Raw genomic sequence first — 22,713 nt, 5'->3', positions numbered from 1 at the left:
TACCTAATCCAGCACTGTTTAAACACTGATAAGGACAAGTCAATATTACAGATTGGGACAGGAACATCCAGGCAGGTAGAGCAATAACTATATAAACTCATATTTCATATATTCATGGAGTTTAAAGCCAAAAGGCACTATTTGATCAGTCTAGTCTCCTATTCTCACAGGCAATTTACATTTCATCTAATTACCCTGAACTGAGCCTAAAGCATGGAGTTGGAGAATCTCTCACAAACCATTGGAACAAACTACCAAGGAAAATCACCTTCATTGTTAAAAAAAAAATTGTGCTTTATTTCTAATTTTCATTTGTCTGGATTCAGCTTCCAAAAACTGATTCTTGTTACATCCTTCTCCCCTAGGTTTAAAAGCCCTGAGTACACAGTATTCTCTCCCCACGAAGATACTTACGCACTTCAATCAAGTGACCTCTCAATCTTCTTTTTGATAACCGAAACAGATTGAACTCTGCAAAGCATTTTCTTCAGCCCTTGAATAATTTTTTGTGGCTATTTTCTGCACCTTTTCCAATTTTTCAACATACTTTTCCGTTTCCTTACACAGTAACGAGGAAGGGAAGAACTTTTAAATCCCAGGATTCTTTCCATATATGGAAAAGACTGAGAGAATCCATTGATCAAAATTCAACCAGATATATAGAAGTTTGAAAAAAAATATACTCACCCAACTTGCCATTGACAAACAATGTTTTCCTACTAAGCCATCCATTTCTGCATCATTTAAGCTTTCCTTTAAAATAAAACTGCCTGGTCCTTACAGTTTCAAAGGTAATTTTCTCAATGTGAACTAAATGTAAGCTGTTACCTTCCTGAGTCAACTGACAACTCCAATGCCTCTGCTACTGCTCTAAGTTTTACGAAGTAAAGAAAGACAAGACAATAGTCATTTTCACTTTTTCTATTCCAAACTCTGCAGGCAGCAGAGAAACTGGTAAAGAATCACATCAATTTCACCGTAGAGCTGTGCTCTGCAAAGCTATTAGCAGCAACAGACATAAGTATTGGAGTTGTTAATGGGGAAGGAGAAGCCAAAAAACCCCAAGACCTTAAGGAGGAACAGAGACTATATGTTGGATATGTCTCCCCTGCCTGGTATTGCTCTTGACCTTACTGGTGGACTTCCATTCACATTTTTCTTCATCTACTCGAGGCTAGTTGGCTTAGTCTTTGAGTTAATAAGTATTTCAAGCCTTGTATTTACATTCAGAGCTCTGACAATAGTGAAGGTGAAGTGCAAAGCCTGCTAACCTCTAATCTGCCATAACTTTTTAGAAAAGCAAGTTTACAAAAATGGCCTGCACAACTGCACCCATTTAGAATTCTAACTTCCCAATCACATTTACAAATCACTTTGGCATGTAAATTAGAAGCACCAAGCTGCCCCTGCAATGCTGAAGGACAAGTTCAGGACCAAAAAAAAAAAAAAAAAAAAAAAAAAGGGGGCCCTAACATTCATGACTGAAAGATGATTTAAAAAAACATTTCTTGACCAAATTTAAGGAGAATCAACATTAGCTTTTTTTTTTAAATGTAAGAAGTGCTAATGCCACATTTATGAATAATTTTCATGCTCCAGCATTGCCTATGATGGAGTGAAATACCACTTGGCTGTTGCTAGGCATAACCACTAAACTAACTGAAGCCTATTTTTCTAATCAGCAAATACAGTGACAATTAATTCACAGCACATATTTTCATTTCAAAAGATGTTCAAATGCTTTAAACTGACACTGAAATTCAAGATAAAGACCCATTGTAATGAGTTACGTGCTTGTTTCTATATTCACATGTATTTCTCTTACACATTTTCTGAGTGGGGATAAGTGAAAAAATAAGTTTTAGTAAAGCACCTACTTACCTGGGATCTGGTTCATACTTCAGGACAATGCTCCCCATAGCTAGAAAAGAAAGATTAGATAAAATTTACTTGGAAACATAAAAAATACTTGTGATTCCAAAATGTTATAACAGCAAAATGTGTATTGTTGTAGAGCAATCAGAACAGCCTTATCACTATGTTTAGCAATACAATAAACTGGATTATAAAAGTTCAGATTTTTATTTGTTTCATATTTATAGATGGAAAAATCTACACACAGAAAAGCCTGCCCCCCCCCCCCAAATAATAAAAAAACAACCCCGAACCAACCACCACCCTTATAGGAACAAAGACATGCCTGAATTCTAGAATAATAAAAATGTATCTCTACAAATCTGTTATGGGTTCCATACGTAGTACACAAAAATAAATCAGAAGTCACAGAGTGTTGGCCAAAAGACTAGGTTAGAGTTTTGGAAGAATACTTTTGTCTCTACATTTTATCTTAAAGCGACAGCATCAGGCATGCAGATACCATTGTGATGAATATGGACGTAAGATTATATAAAGATTCCCTAGCATGAAAGAACTAAAAATCAAACTTCTGTCTGAATTTTTACAGGTAATACTTAAACTCTTTCAGCTATAGTAGTCTTAACAAAAAAATAGTTTTCTTTTGCTTTACTGTGTACATTTGACAGAACTATGCTTATAGTTATTTTTATTGTTTTTCCTGTATAGTCAGTGACCTGTTTGTAAGGGTTCTTCACATAATAGGGAGAGGAAAAAAAGTTCAGAGTGAGCGTCTTTTCCTACCTGTTTAGATAAAATATTAGCATATTTAATCTAGAGATGGCCAATGCCATTCTTAAAACATACAATGAATAAAAAGACACCTGCAGGGGTTAGGAACAGCTTCAACTAAAGTACATGCAGGAACAAAAATAGGCAGAGTTAAGAAATGTGGCTAGTCAGAAGTTCTTGCTGAATTTATACTTTGTGGGAATCCCAGACCTGGTGACTCTTCTGGTTCTATGAAGGTCATGTTCTTTGCAAGAATCCAGGCTCTCTGGGTCCTGCAGGATTTACAGACCTTAGTCTACTAAGATTTCAGGAAAGGCTCTTGTCTCCAGCAACATTAGAATGTCTATATTAACTGTTGCACTATAGATGGCTAGAAGTCATGGCGAAGACTAATATATTAAAGTAGTTGGATGTTGGATTTTCCATTCATTTGAATGGATAACTCATTGCAAAGAGTTTGAAAGTTTTACAGATGCAGAATAGTGCTCTGTATTGCCATAATAAAAACAGAAAGCTTACCCAAGTCTTTGACCCGTTTGTGTGTTTCACTGGTAAATTTACTTAAGAATGGATTCTCTTGAGTTAACAGCACTTTAACATCTTCTATGCACACATTTATAATCCTTGCATTAATGAATGGGTACAGTGTATATATTCCCTGTGGTTAAAAAAAAAAAAAAATTAGTTTTAAAATGCAATCTCTGTTTGTGATGCTATATAAAAGATGGGTAGCTATATCACATTATAATTATATAACTGCAATAAATCTTATGCAAGTCATCTAAAGTATCATTAGAAAAGTTATGATTTGCTAAATCTGATAATCCTGTTTATTTGCATGTGTTATCTTTGTATCTGAAGTTATGCATATCTGTTATATATTTGTATCTCAGACTTGTGCTTTGTGTTCCTAGGTGACACTCCCAGACAAATTTGCATCAGCACTGACCATCTCTGTGCTATGGCCCATCCATGAGGTAACAGGCCACTGAAGGGACTTAACTCGCCCGGCAGTTCTTCTCCAGGATGCCTCAGACAGCCTGGAGCCACTGATGCCCTATGATTCAACAGAGCATGTAAGGAGATGTGGTAAAGGCATGTGACCCTGGACTCCATTTCTGCTAGTAAATTTCCATGTACCTGTGTTGTGAACTATAAATTGTAGCTATGACATCACTGCATCATCTTCATTCCTGCTTCATTCCTCTGAACTGTAACTTTCTATGGAAGCTTTGAACAAAAGAACTGAATGACCCTGAATGCATCCGATGAAGTGAGCTGTAGCTAACGAAAGCTTATGTTCCAATAAATTTGTTAGTCTCTAAGATGCCACAAGTACTCCTTTTCTTTTTCCTGAAGCTTTTGGGTGTGATCCATAAAGCAACTTTTGCAAGCCACCAGAATCATCATCTCTGATATGAACCTGATCTACAACTCTATAATCACTTGTATCATATAGGATTCCTTTATCATTTAAAAACTCTCTCTCTCTCTTTTTTTTTTTTTTTTTTTTTTAAAATAATAAAACTTTAGAGTAAAGGGATTAGCTTCAGTGTGATATCTGGGTAAGGTCCAAGTATATATATATATAATGACCTGAGGAAGTGGCCAATCCTTTGGGATAGGAAGAAGAACTTCATATGCGATGAATCTGGTTTTCAGTAACCTCCCATCAAAGCCAGGGGTCTGGGTGGTGATATGGGCTGGCTGCCTAATGGGACTGTGTTGTTAGCTTCTTGTTAACCAGTGTGGTGCTACAGAAGCTCATTCTGTTGCTGGTTTAGTGAAATTAATGTTAGAATAACCACCAGTTTGGGGTGTGTCTGTCCTATTTTTATCAGTCTGTCCTGAGTTTGACATTCTCATCTGTATACCACACCAGCCATGCTCACACTGCTTTCTGACAAAAGATCAAATTAAAGAAAAGCTCTGAATGAACAGTAACATCAGAACACAATCCATTTGTTTAATGCAGTTTAACACACTAAGTTTGGAGGCTGCATTTCATAATGTGCAACATTCATATTGACGATACAGCAGGCACTATGGGAAATACGAACAGAAATCCCATGATATGAAATCAAAGTTCTTTGCAATTACCTCTTGTGCTAGTCTGAAGGCACAGCCGAACTGTTCACCATCACTGTTGCGAGACCAGACTTTTATCCCAGTGTTAATAACCTGTCAGTCAAAGTAAAAAAGTATCAATAAAGTTTTTAAGGAAAACCAAATTTAAGAGTTACGTAACTCATCTTGAAACTGCTTAACTAGCAGTCACAGGGAATAGTAACTCTGCCATACAGAGGTCTTCATTTCTGTTGGAGACTGAATTAAACTCAAAAGTCAGAATCAAAATTTAGACTAGCTTACATTATTAGTGCTGTTCAAGTTATATTGCTTTGGAAGAAAAGGATGAATAAAAGTTCCCAACTCTGAAGATACAGTTATACATCTTGGGGCATCCTCTTGTTAACCACTTCCTTGTTGAAAATTGATCACTTATTCTTATGGGGAGAAGAGGTGGTCTTGCAATTAAGGAACTGAAATGCTTCTAAGAAATGGGTTCAGTTCCCAGCTCTGTTTAGGACTTCCTGTGTGACGTGGAAAAGTCACTTAAGGCCAAGATTAAAAACATATATACTGTGAAAGGCAACTCCTTTGTTTTGCCAGACTTAGCACTTCTCTCTCTGGCAATAGTGGGCCTGGGGTAAATCAGTCCCACTCTGGGCAGTGTTTGCCTCCCCCACTTCTGTGCTCCTTTAGCAGTGTTTCCAGGGTAAGCCCCATGGTTGGCCTAATGGGTGATCCTTCATCAAAGAAAAAGGGAACAGTCTCTTAAACCCCAAAACAAAAGGGAATACCTTTCCTTGCCTCCTCACTGGGGCACAGCGTCATCCTGTTGCTTGCCCTGAGCTGCCAGTCCTTCCCCAAGCAGGCACTCAGGTTTAGCTGTTCCCCTATGGGAAGGAGCACAGCCTCTCAGCCTGGAAAAGCTTGTTTCCCAACTGCCATTAGCCTGGCAGTAGCTTCTCTCTCTTCTCTCCCCCTCTCCTTCTGCCTAGAGGAGGGGTTTTTAAAGGCCTCAGGCAGCCCTTAATTGGATTGTTACCCTTAACTGTGTTACCTGAGGTAACCCCTTCTATATATATATATATATATATATATATATATATATATACACATATACATATACATATATACACACACATACATACATACATATACATACATACATACATACATACACACACACACACACACACACACACGTATATATGTTTTTAATCTTGGCTTTAAGTGACTTTTCCATATATGTGTATGTGTGTGCGTGTATTTTTATTTATATATATTAGAAAATTATATATAATTTTATATGCAATAAAAAATGCACACACACACGTACACATTTAATGTTAAGATCCTAAATCTATTTTAAGCACCCATGCTTAGCAGTGTAACCCATTTAAAAAAAAAAAACACAAAAAACAAAAAACAAAAAAAAACTTGCCATGAATCTTTCAGTTCCCATCTGTACAATGAGACTATTTCCCTATCTCACAGGTGTGTTGCAAGTATAAGCCCTTAATATTTGTGAGATGCCCAGATACTTCTCTGATGAAGGCCATATAAATTCCTTTATTTGGGAGGCTATTGAATCTCTGAACACTTTCATACATGATCCAGAGGGCTGTAATGTATTTCCACTATAGGTCCATCCAGAAAATAAGAACTCCACTTCACAAAAAAATTTGAGGTTTTAACATTTCTGCTCTGATGTGAACAAAACTTAATATTTTTAATGAAAAAAGCCACACCCCAGAATAGCCAAGAGGCAATGATCCAGGCACTCGCTCGGCATGTGGGAGACTCAGATTCAAGTCCCTGATGTGAATCAGATCCTAATAACTATTCTGAGAGTAGCCACTACATTTCCACAAAAAAGGGAAGTTATTTACTTGTTCAATAACTGGAGTTCTTTGAGATGTGTCATCTGTTTGTGTACCATGTTTGCTGAGCAAACACTCCATGCACTGGAGATCATAACAATACTTTAGCCTGCAGTGTCCCCACTCCTTGCACAGCCTCAGGACCTTCACCACTTTGAGTATATAAAGCAGGGTGGAAAAACAAACTGACCCTCTGTTCCTTTACCGCTACCCAGTCCAAAGTATTAGAAGCTGGGAAAGGAGAATGTGTTGTGGAACACAAAGACAACACACCTCAAAGCACTCCAGTTACTGAACAAGTAACTTCCTTTCTTCTTTGCATGCTTTTCTATGTCTGTTCCATGTCTGGTGACTGTCAAGCAGTATAATCTTAAAAGGTGGAGGGTACTCAGTCTAATTAAATAGGAATTTTAATACAGCCTTGCCAAATTGAGAATGTGCACATGATACTTCCACAATAGAGTAATATTTTGTGAAGGTACATATATCACTCCTGGTAGAAGCCCTACAAATATCAACTGTAGGAACACCTCTAAATGAGGCTGCAGAGGCTGCCTGTGCCCTGATTGAATGGGCCCTAACATTCCCAGGGAGCTGTAAACTGGCCATCTTGTAACTCTATATAACCTAACACCCATCTATAAATTCTTTGGGTTGAAACTGCCTGACCCTTAGTTGTTGTAGCCATGTTGGTCGCACAGTATTAGAAACAGAAGGACCCTTATCAGCAATAGAAACAAACAGCCTAAGGGATGTCCTAAATGATTCTGTAATATCCAACTGAAAGCATGGTTTTGGGAAAGAACAATAATAAACGTATAGATTGCCATTTAAAATCAATCAAACTGCACCTTAGGAACATTTAGGTTGCAGTCTGGGAATCAACTTGTCTTTGGGGAAAATTGTGTATGGCAGCCCTGCCATAAGTGCTTGCAATTTGCTCACCCACCGTGCTGATGTAATGGCCATAAGGCAAGTTGTCTTCATGGACAAATGCAGCAAGGTACTGGAGCTCAGTGGTTCAAAAGGATGACCCATAAGCCCTGTAAGAACAACCTTAAGATCCCATGATGGAGAAAGCTGCCACACAACTGAAAAATTCTAAAAACTTCTTTCAAAAATATTTTCACTGAAAGATGAGCAGAAAACACAGGATAATCCTGAACTGAAGGATAAGCTAAAATAGCAGCCTAATGGACATGCAGAGAACTAACTGAAAACTTCAAGTTTTTCAAAGATAAAAAGGTAATCAAGATTATCAACAGTCATCATTTCCATTGGAGAAAGATTGCTTTGTGTCAACCAAATAGAAAAATGTTTCATTTTGCTGTGTAAATACTCAGAAGTTTTCCTACTTTCAATCAATACCTTTTGAACATCAACAGAACAAGTTTTCTCCAAATCTGTCAGCCAGATTTTTTCCATGCAGAGAGCTCAAAGATGCCACAAGTCAGTGAAAAGTGGCCCTATTGTTCTGGCTGACCAAGTCAGCACACAGAGGAAGCAACTGTTTCCTGAGTTCTACAAACCAGTGCTGTCTGTGCCACACTGGAGCTACCAGAATAACCGGGGCTCCATTTTGTTTGATTTTCCTCAACACAAGGAATTAAGGGAACAGGGGTAAGCATAAAGGAGAGCCTGAGTCCATGGAATCAGAAACACATCCTCTAAAGAACTCAGGTTCTGTTCCCACTTTGAGCAGAAAGACATGCATTTCTTGTGGTTGGTGGGAATAAATCTATTTGAGGTATGCCCCATTGACCAAATACAGGCTTAACAACAGAGTCCTTTAAAGTCCTTTTCCGGTTCATCAAAAAATTCCTGCTTAGACAGTCTACCAATAAATTGTGACGAGATGCCAGATGAACAGCAGCTATTGTTAAGTTATGCCAAGTAATACATAAGTTCCAAAAAAGGACTGCTTCCCTGGCTCTGCCCTACTTATTCACGTGAAACACTGTTGCAGTATTGTCAATCAAATTTCAGTACGTTGACCTAGAACATGAGAGAGAAAGGATCTGCATGCAAGCTGTATTGACTGGAGATCCAGAATGTTAATAGGATGTCAGGTAATGCAATGAGACCATTGATCCTGAACTGAGAGATCTCTAAAATAACTCTAAAAATGCATTTGTGACAATCAACCTTGCAAGAAGTGATGGGGAGAAAGGAATGCCCTTGCAAACTTGTTGCTGATCCTTCCACCAACTGAGGAAAGCTTTACATCCATACTCTGAACTCTGAGGCGATAAAGGGGTTTTAGCCACTCCTGAAAACTCAGCCTTACAAATGGACTTACCAGAGTGCATGAGACCATATGACCCAACAGGCAAAAAGGCATGTTCTGTCTGAGGGTTGTTCTTTAGCTGATTGATCAGTTCCAACATATTGTTGAACCTGGTCTGAGACAGAAACACCTTTGCAACTGTGCAATCTATGAGGGCCCTAATAAATTCTATTCTTTTAGATAGTCAAGAGAGACAGGCCCTTGTTTGTTCTCGTCAAGGAGAAGAAACCTGAATTAACCATTCATTGATATACAGGTAAACCAAGATATTCCTTCAACTTAAATGCACTACAACTACAGCCAGGCACTTCATAAAGACCCTGTCGCCATCAGCAAGCCAAAAGGCAGTCCCCTGCATTGGTAATGCATACCACCCACTACAAAACACAGGTATGTCCAAGGTGTTAGGTGAATCGAGAGCTGCAAACGAATCAAGAGGTTCCAGGATGGGCAGAAAGGAAGAGAAGGCTACCATCTGAAACTTGAATCGATGCATAAAGGATTTTAGATTTCTCAAGTCTAATCTCAAACACATGCCTCCCGATTTCTTGGGAATCTGAAGATATTGGGCATAGAAGCCTTTCCGCCCAATGCTTAACAGGGAACTTCCTTGACAGGCCCTAGAGTCAGAAGCAACCGAACCCCTTGCTAAAGTAGACTCTTCAGGGACCCCTCCCAGGAGAGGGACAAGGAAGGAGGTTGTGGCTACTGGATAGAATTATTATTTTTGAATTATTTCCAGCACCAAAAATGGGAAATATTCAAACTCAACTGAAGGAACCCAACGCCATTTTTTCACCTTTCTACAAGTTGCAGGTAGTGATGCTGGTGTCTACCATTGTAACTGTGACAGTTCTAAAACTATCTTGTTTATGGGCAAAGCAAGCCCCTCAGATTAGGACATATATAAAATGTCCAATAATTTATATCCCTTATCTTAGACAGTCTGAATTGGCATTCCAAGTATCATTGCCATTTACCAAAGTTTGATTTATAATCCTGGTAAAGTTGAAGGTGATGAATCAGCTTTACCTGGTAATGAAGGGGATGTGTACGTGAGGATAACATCAATAGCATTATGCTAAGTAACATCCTTACTGAAAAGCCAACGGAGATAAAAACAGAGACCCCAAACTGCCGACACAACTGCTGATACTGAAACACAGACAGATCCTGAGGTGAAGGTGACCTGTCTCTGGAAGCAGATGTTGAAAAGTGTCCGGTGATGTGTTGATAGGACTACAGGGGCCAATAAGATCAAGAGCTTTGACCACATAGATGAAAAAAACGTGGCTGGGGGTTGGATATCAGGCAGAGGAAACTGGCTTCACTTACTTTAGTTTGCCTTTAACGCTAGTCTGCATCCCCACTTTATATGGATCATAGCATGGCAACCTTGATGAAGGTGAGGCATCCTCATTATCAGAAGAGGCTTAGGTAATAGTGACGCTCTGAGGCTCAGGCCATGGCAGGAACACTTTTAGCTGACAATTATTCCAGACTGGGAAGATCCTCTCTCCCTTCAGAGTCTGAAATTGGCTACAATGATTTTTCTAACAGAGGAAGTTTTAGCCTGTTTTCTTTGAATTTAGCAGACCTTTTCATAAGGGACATACAATCCTAACAAGTCCATTAGCCAGGCAGTAAAGACAATTAGAGTACTGTCATTAAGGGGCACAGCAGTGTCACATGACAAACACAATTTAAAACCTGGGGAGTTTTGAGCAGACATGAGGAAATTTCCCTACTAGGAAAAACAAAACAAAAAAAACCCCAACAAACTAAAAACCTATCAGATCAATTACAATATACCCTAACTACCAATAACTAACTATTTACAGGTAAACTAATATGAGTGGACAAGATGGGACACTATCAACTGGTTCTAACTAACAATCAAGGACAGTGAAAGGAAATGAGGGTTGGTTGGTTGCTCTGCCCTCTTTTATCCCCTCAAGTAGGGTTGCCAAATGTCTAATCACGAAACCCAAACACCTTTGCCCCGTCCCTTCCCCAAGGCCCCGCCCTACTCACTTCATCCCTCCTCGCTCTTCCCGACACTCACTCACTTTCATCGGGCAGGGGGTTGGGGTGCAAGCTCTGGACTGGGGCCAAGGGGTTCAGAGTGTGGGAGGGGGCTCCAGGCTGAGCCTGAGGCAGGGGGTTGGGGTGCAGGAGGGCGTGAAAGCTCTGGGAGGGAGTTTGGGTGCTGGAGGGGGCTATGTGCTGGGATGCGGGCTCCAGGAGGAGGCTCAGGGCTGGGGGTTGGGATGCGGAGGGAGTGAGGGGTGTGGGCTTCGGCCAGGTGGCGCAGAGGAGCTAAGACAGGCTCCCTGCCTGCCCTGGCCCCGTGCTGCTCCTTGAAGAGACCAGCATGTCCCCATGGCACCAGCGGGGTGGCAGGGGAAGGAGGAGGAGGGGAAGGTTGGGGACTCTGCACGCTGCCCATGCCTATAGACACCACCCCCAGAGCTCCCACTGGCCAATGGGAGCTGCGGAGTTGGTACTCGGGGCGGTGGCAGCGCGCGGAGATCCTCTGCCCCCCCCAGGGGCCACAGAGACATGCTGGCCGCTTCCAGGAGTGGTGCAGGACCAGGGCAGGCAGGGAGCCTGTCTTAGCCCAGCCAGACTTTTAGTGGCCTAAAATCTCCCCATTTGGCTTCAGTAGCCTCCAGGAAATAGAGCCCGATTCTGGGAGACTCCCGGTGAAACTGGGAGGGTTGGCAACCCTAAACCTCAAAGGAGAAGGGGTTTACGCTTTGCAGGGAGCAGGTGTAAACAACACACTGCTGATCAAAGTGCTCCAATCTTCGGCACATAGAGCACATGTGTACCTGACATGGAACACATATAGACAAGCACTCACAGTAGTAGTTTTGGCTTCAAAGAATCAATATTTTTCCAACAAAGAAAGTTTTGGTTGAGAAGTTCCTAACCAGCTCTACTCCACTGTTACAAATCCCAGGTCATAAGAATAAAATGTATCTATACAAATTCTATTGTACGGTTCTCTCCACTTATTTTATTTTTATTATGCAGGGTGGCACCATCTCCATTTTAAAGAATTCCCTTCCCCCATCTTGTAAAAGTAGTATTCCTTATATTGGAGGAGACTGGGTACCAAAAATTCAGACAGTCACTTCCTTGACAAAAAGGTAAGAGGAAACAAAACACACCCATTCAGACTAAGTGAAGGTCCCAGCAGCAGATAGCTTCTGTAGACAGACATTAGGTTCTGGAGGGATAGACAAACAAGTATCCACATACTGAATGCCTATGGGGCCCATGCTAAAAATCTAAAAATAAGAGTCATACCTTCATTCTCTCACTGTTGTTCAGCAATACATTCCTTAGCTCCTTAGAAACCATGTATAGCTGCCTCTTCTTTCCTTCTTGAGTTCGAGTTAGTAAATTCATCTTGGGGAATGAAGGATCCAATGCATAAAATTTCCTGTGGTCATAATATTTATGTTTTGTTTGCCCAAGTTCAAGATTGAGTAAATGACATTTATTGTCTAACCTATTCCCCACAACACCCTCTCAAATCAGCCACTTAATAGATGGCTTGGCTTCTGGATTATTGCTCATATATACAGCAAGTTTCCTTAATTTTAAAATGAGGTTAATCCAGGCGCTTCATAGAATCAAAGCATTTTAGAAAATTCATAGAGAAAAAATACATTTTAAAAATAAAGTTCAGTTGAAAATTTCCATGCTGAATACCTTGCCTGCATTCCAAACCTATTTCTAAGCTTAACTCAATTTTCATTCCTACTTGGCTATTTCCATTTAAAAGGAAGAGTTATAGTTTTGAGTATGTTCACCTCATCTTAAAATTAAGGAAACTTGCTTTATGTAATCCAGATTTCCCCCCCCCCCCCCCCCAAGAACTACAACTAGATCTAGTCTCCTGTGAAACTGATCATGAATTACTTTGAAACCTTTATTACAGAATAAAAGGACAGAATTTCTCCTTACTGGATGGGTGGAAACAATGGATCATCTTCAGAGAGGAACACAAACGGATCTTCTTTAAATCCGAACAGCTTCATTTTCTTAGATGGTGGTGGTCTAGAAGCAAATTCATGTAAATACTTCGTTAAACCCTGCAGATTTACTCATTAGTCAGTGCTTGTTCTGCAAATAGTAATAAACATTCAAAACCAGGTATTGACATTGAGGGAGCAATTGTGAAGCACGCTGAGAAGTTTTCTCAGAAACAAATGGGAAGGCAGGTGGGAGGTAAGGTAAAGAGAAGATGGTCAGGAGCGGCAACAGCTCAACTCTTGAAAGTAATACTGCCCTCCTAAGTTGGGAAGGGAGAAATAATGGACTCTGGAGGAGCCAGAAGAGGCAACTGTTTCCATACTGCTATGATAGGAGATGGCTGTAAGAAGCAGTTAGTGCAGATAGGAGGCTGATGTAGTAAGAGTGAAATTGAAGTGTGTTAGATGTGATGTAAACCTTTGCTTGCACAGCTGGCACATTGAAATGAAGGGTTTAAAATACCCATAAAAAGTTTTTGAAGATATAAACAAAATCTATGATTCCATAAAACACAGATACCTTAATATAGACAACACAGAGTTGAATGCTCTCATTTTTTACCTATCTATAATCAGTCTCATCTCTTCGATACTGAAACCCTTTTCTCCTCCTCACTCTTTTATGCTTTCTTCCATGGTGCCTTCTATGCCTGAAAAAGGTTATACAGAAATCCCACACATGAGGGCTTCGCAGCAGAGGATCAGGCCCCATCTTGCCTGTGATATAGAACATTGAGGCCGTGTTCTCCATGAGAACCCTGACCACCCTGCCCTCCAGGTGCGAGCGGAAGGCCACGAATACCAGCCGTATCACCCTGAGCTCCTTTACATTTATGTGAAGCGTCAGATCCTGAGCCGACCACAGACCTTGGGTCTGAACATTCCCCACGTGGATCCCCCCAACTCAGGTCCAACACATCGACACCAGTTCCAACAACGGGACCCTGTCCCTGAACGAGAACCCTTGGAGCATGTCGTTTGGGGCGGACCAACACCGTAGGGAGTCGATCACCAAGTCAGGTACAGTGAGGACTTTGTCCATCCTGTCCCTGGCCTGGGAGAACTCCGAGGCCAACCCGAGCTGGAGGGGCCTCATCCTGAGTCTGGCATGATGGACCACATATGTGCACGCCAACATGTGCCCCAAGAGCTGGAGGCACGTTTTGATTCTTGTCACCGGGAACCTTGTGACTGTGTCGATAAGCCCCTTCAGGGTCTCAAACCTGTATGGTGGGAGGGAGGCTCTGGCCGAAAAGGTGTCCAGGAGTGCCCGGATAAACTCTATGCATTGAACTGGGACTAACATGGACTTGGTGTTGTTTACCAACATGCCCGAAGAAGTGCATGTGGACAGAAGTGTCACATGATCCCTCACCTTCAACCCGGAGCTGCTCTTGATCAACCAATCGTCCAGATAGGGAAAGATCTGGAACCCCTGTCGCCTGAGGTAGGCCGCTATTATGGACATACATTTTGTAAATACCCTGGGGGCAATGGACAGGCCAAACAGGAGGACCGTAAATTGGTAGTGATTCTGCCCCACCACAAAACGGAGGAAGTGTCTGTGCCCCTTGAATATATGAATGTGGAAGTACGTATCCTGCAGGTCGAGGGCAGCATACCAGGGATCCAGGAAGGGGATAATGGAGGCCAGGGACACCATGCGGAACTTGAGCTTCACCATGTATTGGTTCAGACCTCGCAGGTCCAGGATGAGCCTGAGCCCCCTCTAGCCTTCGGGATAAGGAAATAGCAGGAGTAGAACCCCTTGCCTTTGAACTCCCTGGGCACTACTTCTACCGCTCCTAGGCCCAGGAGCTGCCCCACCTCCTGCTCGAGCAGAGCTTCGTGCAAGGGGTCTCCCAGGAGGGATGGGGGCGGGGAATGGTTGGGCAGGGAGGAAGTAAATTGGAGGGTGCAGCCTGGGGAGATGGTGTTGAGGACCCATCGGTCCAAGGTCAGCTGCGACCACTCCGGGAGGAAAGCACACAACTGATTGGAGAAGGGAAGCTTTACTGAGGGTGGATCCTTGATGAGAACCACCGGGTGCCCCCAAGCATCCTGTCAAAACCGCCTTTTCCCCGCCTGCTTGCCCTTGGAGGGCACAGGCTGGGGGGCAGTCTCAGCCTGCCCCTGAGGGTGCCTCTTGTAGTCCTGCAACTTCTTATAGGCAGCCTCAGATTTTGGGTGAGTGACCTGAGTGGGAGTCTGCTGCGGCTTGAATTTAGATTTAGCCGGAACGTAGAGTCCCAGAGTCTGGAGGGTCGTGGGGGAGTCTTTCATGCCATGCAGCCTTGTATCCATTTGTTCTGCAAACAGAGCTTTGCCATCAAATGGGAAATCCTGCATGGAGGTCTGCGCCTTGCAGGACAGCCCAGAGAGCAGGAGCCACGATGCCCTTCTCATGGACACTGCAGGGGCCACAGATTGCGTGGCAGTGTCCGCCTCATCCAAAGTTGCTTGTAGGGTCACCTTGGCAGCCACTGTACCCTCCTCCATCAGCGTTTTGAACTCCTTCTTATCGCACTCCTGGAGGGAGTCCTCGAACTTGGGCAGAGAGCCCCAAAGATTGAACTCATACCGACCCAGGAGAGCCTGGTGGTTTGCCACTCGTAACTGAATACTCGAGGATGAATGAATTTTTCTTCCAGAAGAGTCCAGCCTCCATGAATCTTTATTTTTTCGGGTAGGGGTTGGCTGGCCCTGCCGTTCCCTGTGGTTGACCGACTTGACCACCAGGGAGTTGGACGCTGGGTGGGTGTACAAGTACTTCTATCCCTTGGTGGGTACAAAGTACTTGCGTTCCGCCCTCTTGGAGATGGGGCCTAACAAAGCCGGTGTTTGCCACAGGGCATTTGAAATTTTTGCCACCCCTTCATGGAGAGGCAAGGCTACCCTGCCCGGTGCCGAAGAGGACAGCACATTAAACAGGGAGTCCAAGGGCTCCTTCATCTCCTCTGCCTGGCGGTGGAGGCTTTTGCCACCCTTTTTAAGAGTTCTTGGTGGGCCCTAAAGTCCTCCTGCAGGATGGAGGCAGGCGGGGCCATAATCGCCTCATCCGGGGAGGGCAAGGAGGCTGGTGTGGTACTCTGGGTGTCTGCCAGCACCACCGGCAGGGGTCCACCACCTGGTCAGTCTCTGGGCACGGTGCCAAGGATGTACATCCCATCGACTCCTTCCTTGGAGGTCTGGAGAGGTATGCTGATGGTACTTCTGAGGTTCTGGCAAACGAGCGAGCCCCCCGCTGCCACTGCATGTGGACTTTGCCCTGAATGGATGCTTGGTGGAGAACGGCGTAGGGAACATACCCTCGACAGAGACCGGTACCAAGCTGGGACTGACTGCGGAGATCCCAGCGGTGGCTTGCCTCTGGAGCATGGAGCTGACATAGGTGGTGCTCCTGGTACTAGCATGGACATAACGTTCCGGGCCGCCTGCAGGGTCTCTGGCGTGGAGGGCATCTGGACATCCAGGGAGGCCTGCTCCGAATGGGTTGGGCTACTCTGCTCAACTTGAGTCGGAGGCCTAGAGGCTGGTGGGGATCGAGGACTGCCCAACATGGGTCTACCTCTGTCCTTGGTCTACTTCGGTGCCGCTGCGAAGAAGGCATCTTTCTAGTCTTCTTGGTGTGCCCCATGGATGGGAAGCGGTGCCGACTGGTCGATGGCGCCACAAGGTCGCCGCGCACAGACACAGTGGTGCCCGGTGCCAACTTGGAGTGGAGCAGTGCACCGGAGTTGGGGTCAGCGCCGACTCCACCAGAATAGCGCGAAGCCTAATATCCCTTTCTCTCTTGGTCCGGGGCTTAAACGACTTGCAAATTTTGCAAAGATCGCTGATATGGATTTCTCCCAAACAGCAGAGACAGTCCGAGTGCGGGCCACTCCTTGGCACAGATCACCTACAAGTGTCGCACAACTTAAAACCCAGGGCGTGGGGCAAGCCCCGGCCCCAGCACTCTAACTAACCGAACTAACTAAACAGCTAACTAACTACAGGTAAAATGAAAAGGAGTACCCGTGGCACCTTAGAGACTAACAAATTTATTAGAGCATAAGCTTTCGTGAGCTACAGCTCACTTCATCCGATGAAGTGAGCTGTAGCTCACGAAAGCTTATGCTCTAATAAATTTGTTAGTCTCTAAGGTGCCACGGGTACTCCTTTTCATTTTGCGAATACAGACTAACACGGCTGGTACTCTGTAACTACAGGTACTAACACTGAACGAACAAGCAGTTCTGGGGATGAGTTACAGCAAAGCTGGAGCAGAGTAGGTCTGACGCACCTTCACTGGCAGCAAGGAACTGAGGGTGGGGGGAGCGCGCAGCTCCCCTTATACCATGCATGGAGGCACCACTCCAGGGGTCACTGGGGCACTCCCCCTTAGGGGTACTGCTAGGGGAAAAGCTTCCGGCACCAGTGCACGTGGTGAGCACGCACACTTATTGTGGAATAGACATGAGCAATCATTGAAGAACTCCATTCCTATCCCAGTGTACCACAGACCTACTCTCTTCATTTAAGTTCCTCTTTTAAACTCATTTCTTAAAAAGCTCACAAATACCAAGCCATATCTGCAAAAAGCCACCATCACTCCACTATTAAAAAGGCATTCTAAGCCAGCACCCTTCCCTCTGGGCTGCCCAATTGTTCAGACCAGTTCTTTTGAGTATTCACACAGTAAGATAATCAAGACTGGAACTGCATCCTTCACCGAGTCTTGTACAGCAAACACATACATTGTCAGCAATGTGTTTGTAAGCTCTTTAAATGACTTTAGCACCAATCTAAGGACGCGGCAAGGAAAAGGGCAAAATTAAAGCAAATGATCATGTTATGGAAAGTGCAATATGTATTCTATTAGGTCCACTTTTTAAAATTAGACATACAATTTAAGAACTGAACAGAACTGAAATTCTCCACAGACCATGGATCTCTTCTGTTATACACTCAGGAAACAAGGACAGGACAGAGGCTTAAATGTAGTCTCTTACCCACATACTCCATCTTTCTTGCTTTGTTCACTCTCTACATTCAGCAAGTGTTGAGTTTTCTTAGTCTCTTCATCCTCAGCAACTGGTGGTTCTTCAACAATTTCTATGGAGCCATCTTCTGTAGCAGCTGCACTCACTGAAACATCTCCTGTTCTCTGTGATAACTTGCGCTGAAGCTGTTCCAGATTATGAAGAAAGTCATATACAACTGTTATAACAAAATGCCTACATTATCCCTAAAATGAACATATGCTCAGCTCTCACTAACATTTATATAAAAGTTAATTGTATACATCATGGATAAAGTAGCTCCCCAAAGGTCAAGTTACCATCCATTCACAGTTACATGTAGTGTATTTGGTCTCTATGCACCCCGTTATAGCTGAGTGAGAATTCTGCTATAGTTAAGGTTAACATCAGCTTTCCATTTAGGCCTCAACTTTTCTAAGTCCGCTAAAATCTACACAGTTGTTCAGATTGCCTTGAAATCTGGCATGCATTTTGGAAGCGAGAAATACTATTAGTGGCTCAAATTCTGGGACATTTGTCAAGTTATTTGGGTGTGTGTCTGTTTTGAGAAATGTAATCTGAGTACATAAGGCACTGAAACTTTTTCTGGAAATTTTCCCCTTCCCCGCCCCGCAAGAATGCTTATTGGGAGAGAAGAGGCAACTAAGGGTGCAAGAGTAGGTGGTAATAGGGGAAGAGGGATTTGGGTCTCTATTAAAGGATGGGAAGAGGAATGGGGGGAGGGGACCTTTGGTAAAGTGGAGGAGGTAGAAATTAAGGAAAGTGGAAAGGGAGAACACAGGAGTGGTTGGAAAATATCAGGAATAGCAGAAACTGGGAGGTAGGGATGTCAGTCCTCAATTCTCCCCGTTGGTGTGCATGCTAGGATATATGGAAGCCCTACCCCTCAGCACGGGGCTGAGCCCCTATACTTTCTCACTGTGTTGGGGGATCTGGGGAGTGGGAATGAAGGTAACAAATTTAAAGACATGAAATCCAGAAAATGAATAGTTAAGATACTCCCTGTGTGGGGTGTGGAGGCTGGTCAATCTGTGGGGAAGTGGTACAGTTTGGAGGAGCGGCAGGCTGGGTGCAGCTGGAGCATGACGGCTGGAAAAGCCTGGCTGAAACAGCCGCAGAAGTCACAGCTGGAGACTGGTAGTAGGAGTGAGGGGCCAGCTCAGCATGCAGCTCAGACTATATAACCAAGGTAGTGTGTAGCCCTTGAAACTGCTGCTGCTCAGCCTGTGATATGTGCATGCAGCAGCATAGGGCATGAGACAGCAAGGAGCAACTTCTTACATGTTAATGGTTTCTACAGTGCCAACTAATAGCTTAATGGGATGGGATGGGAAGGGGTGCTGGACATTTTGATGTGGGAGGGGATATGTGTTGAGGGAATGGTGAGATGGAAGGCAGAATGAGAGAGGAAGACACACCTGTCTTCTCTCACACACTGAAAATTATAAAATAACAATACAATAAAACTGTCAAGATTTTGAGACAGACCATAGATGAAATTTTTCTCATCAGCCCTGTTAGAAACTACACATTGCAAACATTTCAAAGTATGACCATTATCTCCATTCCATTGAAACAACATGTACAGAAGGGGGGACTGAACACTGAGGAATCACATAGCGGCCTAGTAGAGAAACCACTGGACTGAAACTATTTCTAGCTCTGCCACTGGCCTGCTGGGCAAGTCATTTTACCTCATTGTTCCAAGTGATTCCCATGAGGAATATTCTCCTCTAAAGAGACGCAATGTTTTAAGTTAAAGGGACACCAACTTGAAATCTTGTCAGTTTAAAAAAAAAAAAAGTTCTCTTTTAGTACACTATCTGCCTTTCTTTTTTACTGTGGTTTCACAATCCCATTTTCCTACTTGTAAAAGGGATTTACAGACTATGGGACCCTAAATACCTTAGGTCAGTGGTTCTCAAACTTTTGTACTGGTGACCCTTTTCACATAGCAAGCCTCTGAGTGGGACACCCCTTATAAATTAAAAACACTTAAATATATTTAATACCATTATAAATGCTGGAGGCAAAGAAGGGTTTGGAGTGGAGGCTGACAGCTCAGAACCCCCCCCATGGAATAACCTTGCAACCCCCTGAGGGGTCCCAACCCCCAGTTTGAGAATCCCTGCCTTAAGTGCTTTTGAAAACCTTCTTTTAAATCAGGGGCAGGCAAACTTTCTGGCCTGAGGGTCACATTGGGTTTCCAAAATTGTACGAAGGACCGGTTAAGGGAGGCTGTGTCTTCCCAGACAGCCAAGTGTGGCACAGCCCCTGACCCCTATCCAACCCCCCCTGCTTCTTGCCCCCTGATGGCCCCCCCGGGACTCCTACCCCATCCAACCCACCCTGTTCCCTGTCCCCTGATGGTCCCCCCGGGACTCCTGCTCCATTCACCACTCCCTGTCCCCTGACCATCACCAGAGCCCCCACCCCTGACTGCGCCCTGCCATCCCATCCAACCCCTCCTCATTCCTGACTGCCCCCCAGGGACCTCTGCCCCAATTGAACCCCCCTGTTCCCCGCCCTTGACTGCCCCCTGCCACCCCATCCAACCCCTCCTCTCATTCCTGACTACCCCCCCCAGGACCCTTGCCCCCATTCAACCCCCCTGTTTCCTGCCCTCTGACTGCCCCATCCCATCCACACTCCCGCCCCCGACCACCCCTGCCCTCTATCCAACCCCCCGCTCCCTGCCCCCTTACCAAGCTGCCTGGAGCACCAGTGGCTGGTGGTGCTACAGCCCAGCCGCGCAGCTGGAGCCAGCCATGCCACCGCGCAGCTCAGAGCGCCACGTCAGGCCGGGCTCTGCAGCTGCGCTGCCCCAAGAGCTCGCAGCCCCGCCGCCCAGAGCATTGTGCCAGCAGTGAAGTGAGCTGAGGCTGCGGGGGAGGAGGAACAGCGGGGGAGGGGCTGGGGGCGAGCCTCCCTGGGCCAGGAGCTCAGGGGCTGGGTAGGATGGTCCCGCAGGCCGGATGTGGCCCACAGGCCGTAGTTTGCCGATCTCTAAATGTTTTCCTTTACCTTCTTGCTGTGTGAAAGGCCCACACAAACAAAAGAGAACTGACAAGCTAGCTGACTGACTACACAAAATAAACTGACAAAACAGAGAAAAATAAATTTTAATTTTTTTCAGTTATTGCAATCTTAGGTATTACTTCTAACAATATTAGACAAAAATTCAGACAAACATTACAATAATCCTGTAAAGCAGCGTGTTTACCAGTATGAAAAGTATTTATAAGTCTTGGAAAGGTCATTCTAGCATTGAATCAAGTTCTGGAGTTTTCATGGAATGTTTTTGTAAACAAGTTTCACACTGGAAGGGACACCACATGAGTTTAATATACAACTAGAAAAAGTTAATGTTTTATATAAATCCATACTTTACGTTTCCATAAAATAAAAAAATTGAACTTTTGCACTGTTTAAAAAAATACTTCATGGATGGGCATGAAAGACAACTATTTTGGCTAACTGTGGTTTTCCCAATAATACTCTAAATAGTTTATGAAAGCTTCCAAAACACAATATATGCTGTCATCACTGCTCTTTAAAAAGGAACGTTACCTTAGATTGGCGTTTATTCCATGGCATTGGAGATTTTTTTATTAATACAGCCACAAAGAAACCTCCAGTGTTCTGGTGATGTGGCAATATTCTAATGCTGGAGAGGGAAAAAAGAACTTCATGGTCAATACCAGCAATTGGGATTTTATGAAATACTGAAAGAAACATGCTCACATTTACTTTAGTGTAAATTATGTATCTGTTAAAATTAGGAAGATGAAATGATCATGTTTGAAACAGTCTAAATGAAATATTCTAGCTTCCTACAGTGAATTGCATCAGTTGTAAGATATCCTTAGTTTTATATTTGACTAAACTTTAGCATTGATAAAATGAGAATTTTAAATGCTTGTTTTTTTACGATTATTCACTGTGAAAGGCTTTCCAATTTGCACACAACTGGTTGTTTAACTGCACTACTATTTTAATCAAGAGATCTAACAATAATACCTAGCTATTACATAGCACTTTTCATGCCCTTTATACACTTGTAGTAATTCTGCCAGATTGTAAATGAAGCCAGAATTTGTCCTTATGTTGTCATCAAGTAGTACAATCTTCCTTGAAATCAACCTATAATTATCTCTTACTGCCATATGTATTTTTAGGGTTCTAATCATAGTATCCAGTTACCAATGCTTATAATAAACCCCATCCTAGCCACTTAAAAGTTTAGCTTTAGCTCACAATTCATTCCTAAAACTAAACTGCCAGTTACCGCAAAGTGTCTTCCCATCACCATAAAACCTATACCTCAAAATTCCATATCACTTTAAATTACTCTGGGAAAACGTACCAACGCTCCAGGTTCATTGCTTTTAGTTTTTTTTCTTCTTTTATGGGGAACATGGTGGGCCGAATTTGGGTCTGCCTGTTAGAAGGCACGTCCTTCCAGGCTTCAAACCACTGTCCATCTTTTAGCATTACCTGCATGGGAAAATGGGACAATGTCATTTCAGCCTGCAATTTTGCATCACATAACAGTACAGTGACCAGGTGTCTGGTTTTGGACTGGAATACCCGGTCAAAAAGGGATCCTGGTGGCTCCAGTCAGCACCACTGACTGGGCCATTGACTGTCCAGTTGGCGGTGCCGCCACATGAAATAGCGAGGCTGGCAGACTCCCTGCTAGCCTCCGCGCCGTGTGGCTCCTGGGTTGGGAAGCAGCCAGCATGTCCAGCTCCTAGCTTTAG

The 22,713-nt window shown here is 43.6% G+C and overlaps 1 protein-coding gene across 1 annotated transcript in view; it reads right to left on the bottom strand.

Annotated features, from left to right (window-relative positions):
* Positions 1 to 22,713, bottom strand: part of NSUN2 (NOP2/Sun RNA methyltransferase 2) — a 54,024-nt gene that overhangs the window by 723 nt on the left and 30,588 nt on the right. The window contains exons 11-18 of the mRNA XM_038393294.2: positions 22,317 to 22,447; positions 21,521 to 21,617; positions 17,921 to 18,096; positions 12,859 to 12,951; positions 12,196 to 12,331; positions 4,747 to 4,827; positions 3,166 to 3,304; positions 1,882 to 1,921 (exon numbers count right to left, since the gene is read on the bottom strand). Of these exons, the coding sequence (XP_038249222.1) occupies positions 1,882 to 1,921; positions 3,166 to 3,304; positions 4,747 to 4,827; positions 12,196 to 12,331; positions 12,859 to 12,951; positions 17,921 to 18,096; positions 21,521 to 21,617; positions 22,317 to 22,447 (893 nt within the window). The remainder of the gene's footprint in view (positions 1 to 1,881; positions 1,922 to 3,165; positions 3,305 to 4,746; positions 4,828 to 12,195; positions 12,332 to 12,858; positions 12,952 to 17,920; positions 18,097 to 21,520; positions 21,618 to 22,316; positions 22,448 to 22,713) is intronic.

The sequence above is a fragment of the Dermochelys coriacea genome, chromosome 2, assembly GCF_009764565.3.
Source record: "Dermochelys coriacea isolate rDerCor1 chromosome 2, rDerCor1.pri.v4, whole genome shotgun sequence".
Lineage (NCBI taxonomy): Eukaryota > Metazoa > Chordata > Testudines > Dermochelyidae > Dermochelys > Dermochelys coriacea.
The sequence above is the reverse complement of the archived record's forward strand: the minus strand, read 5'-3'. Positions and strand labels throughout refer to the sequence as shown.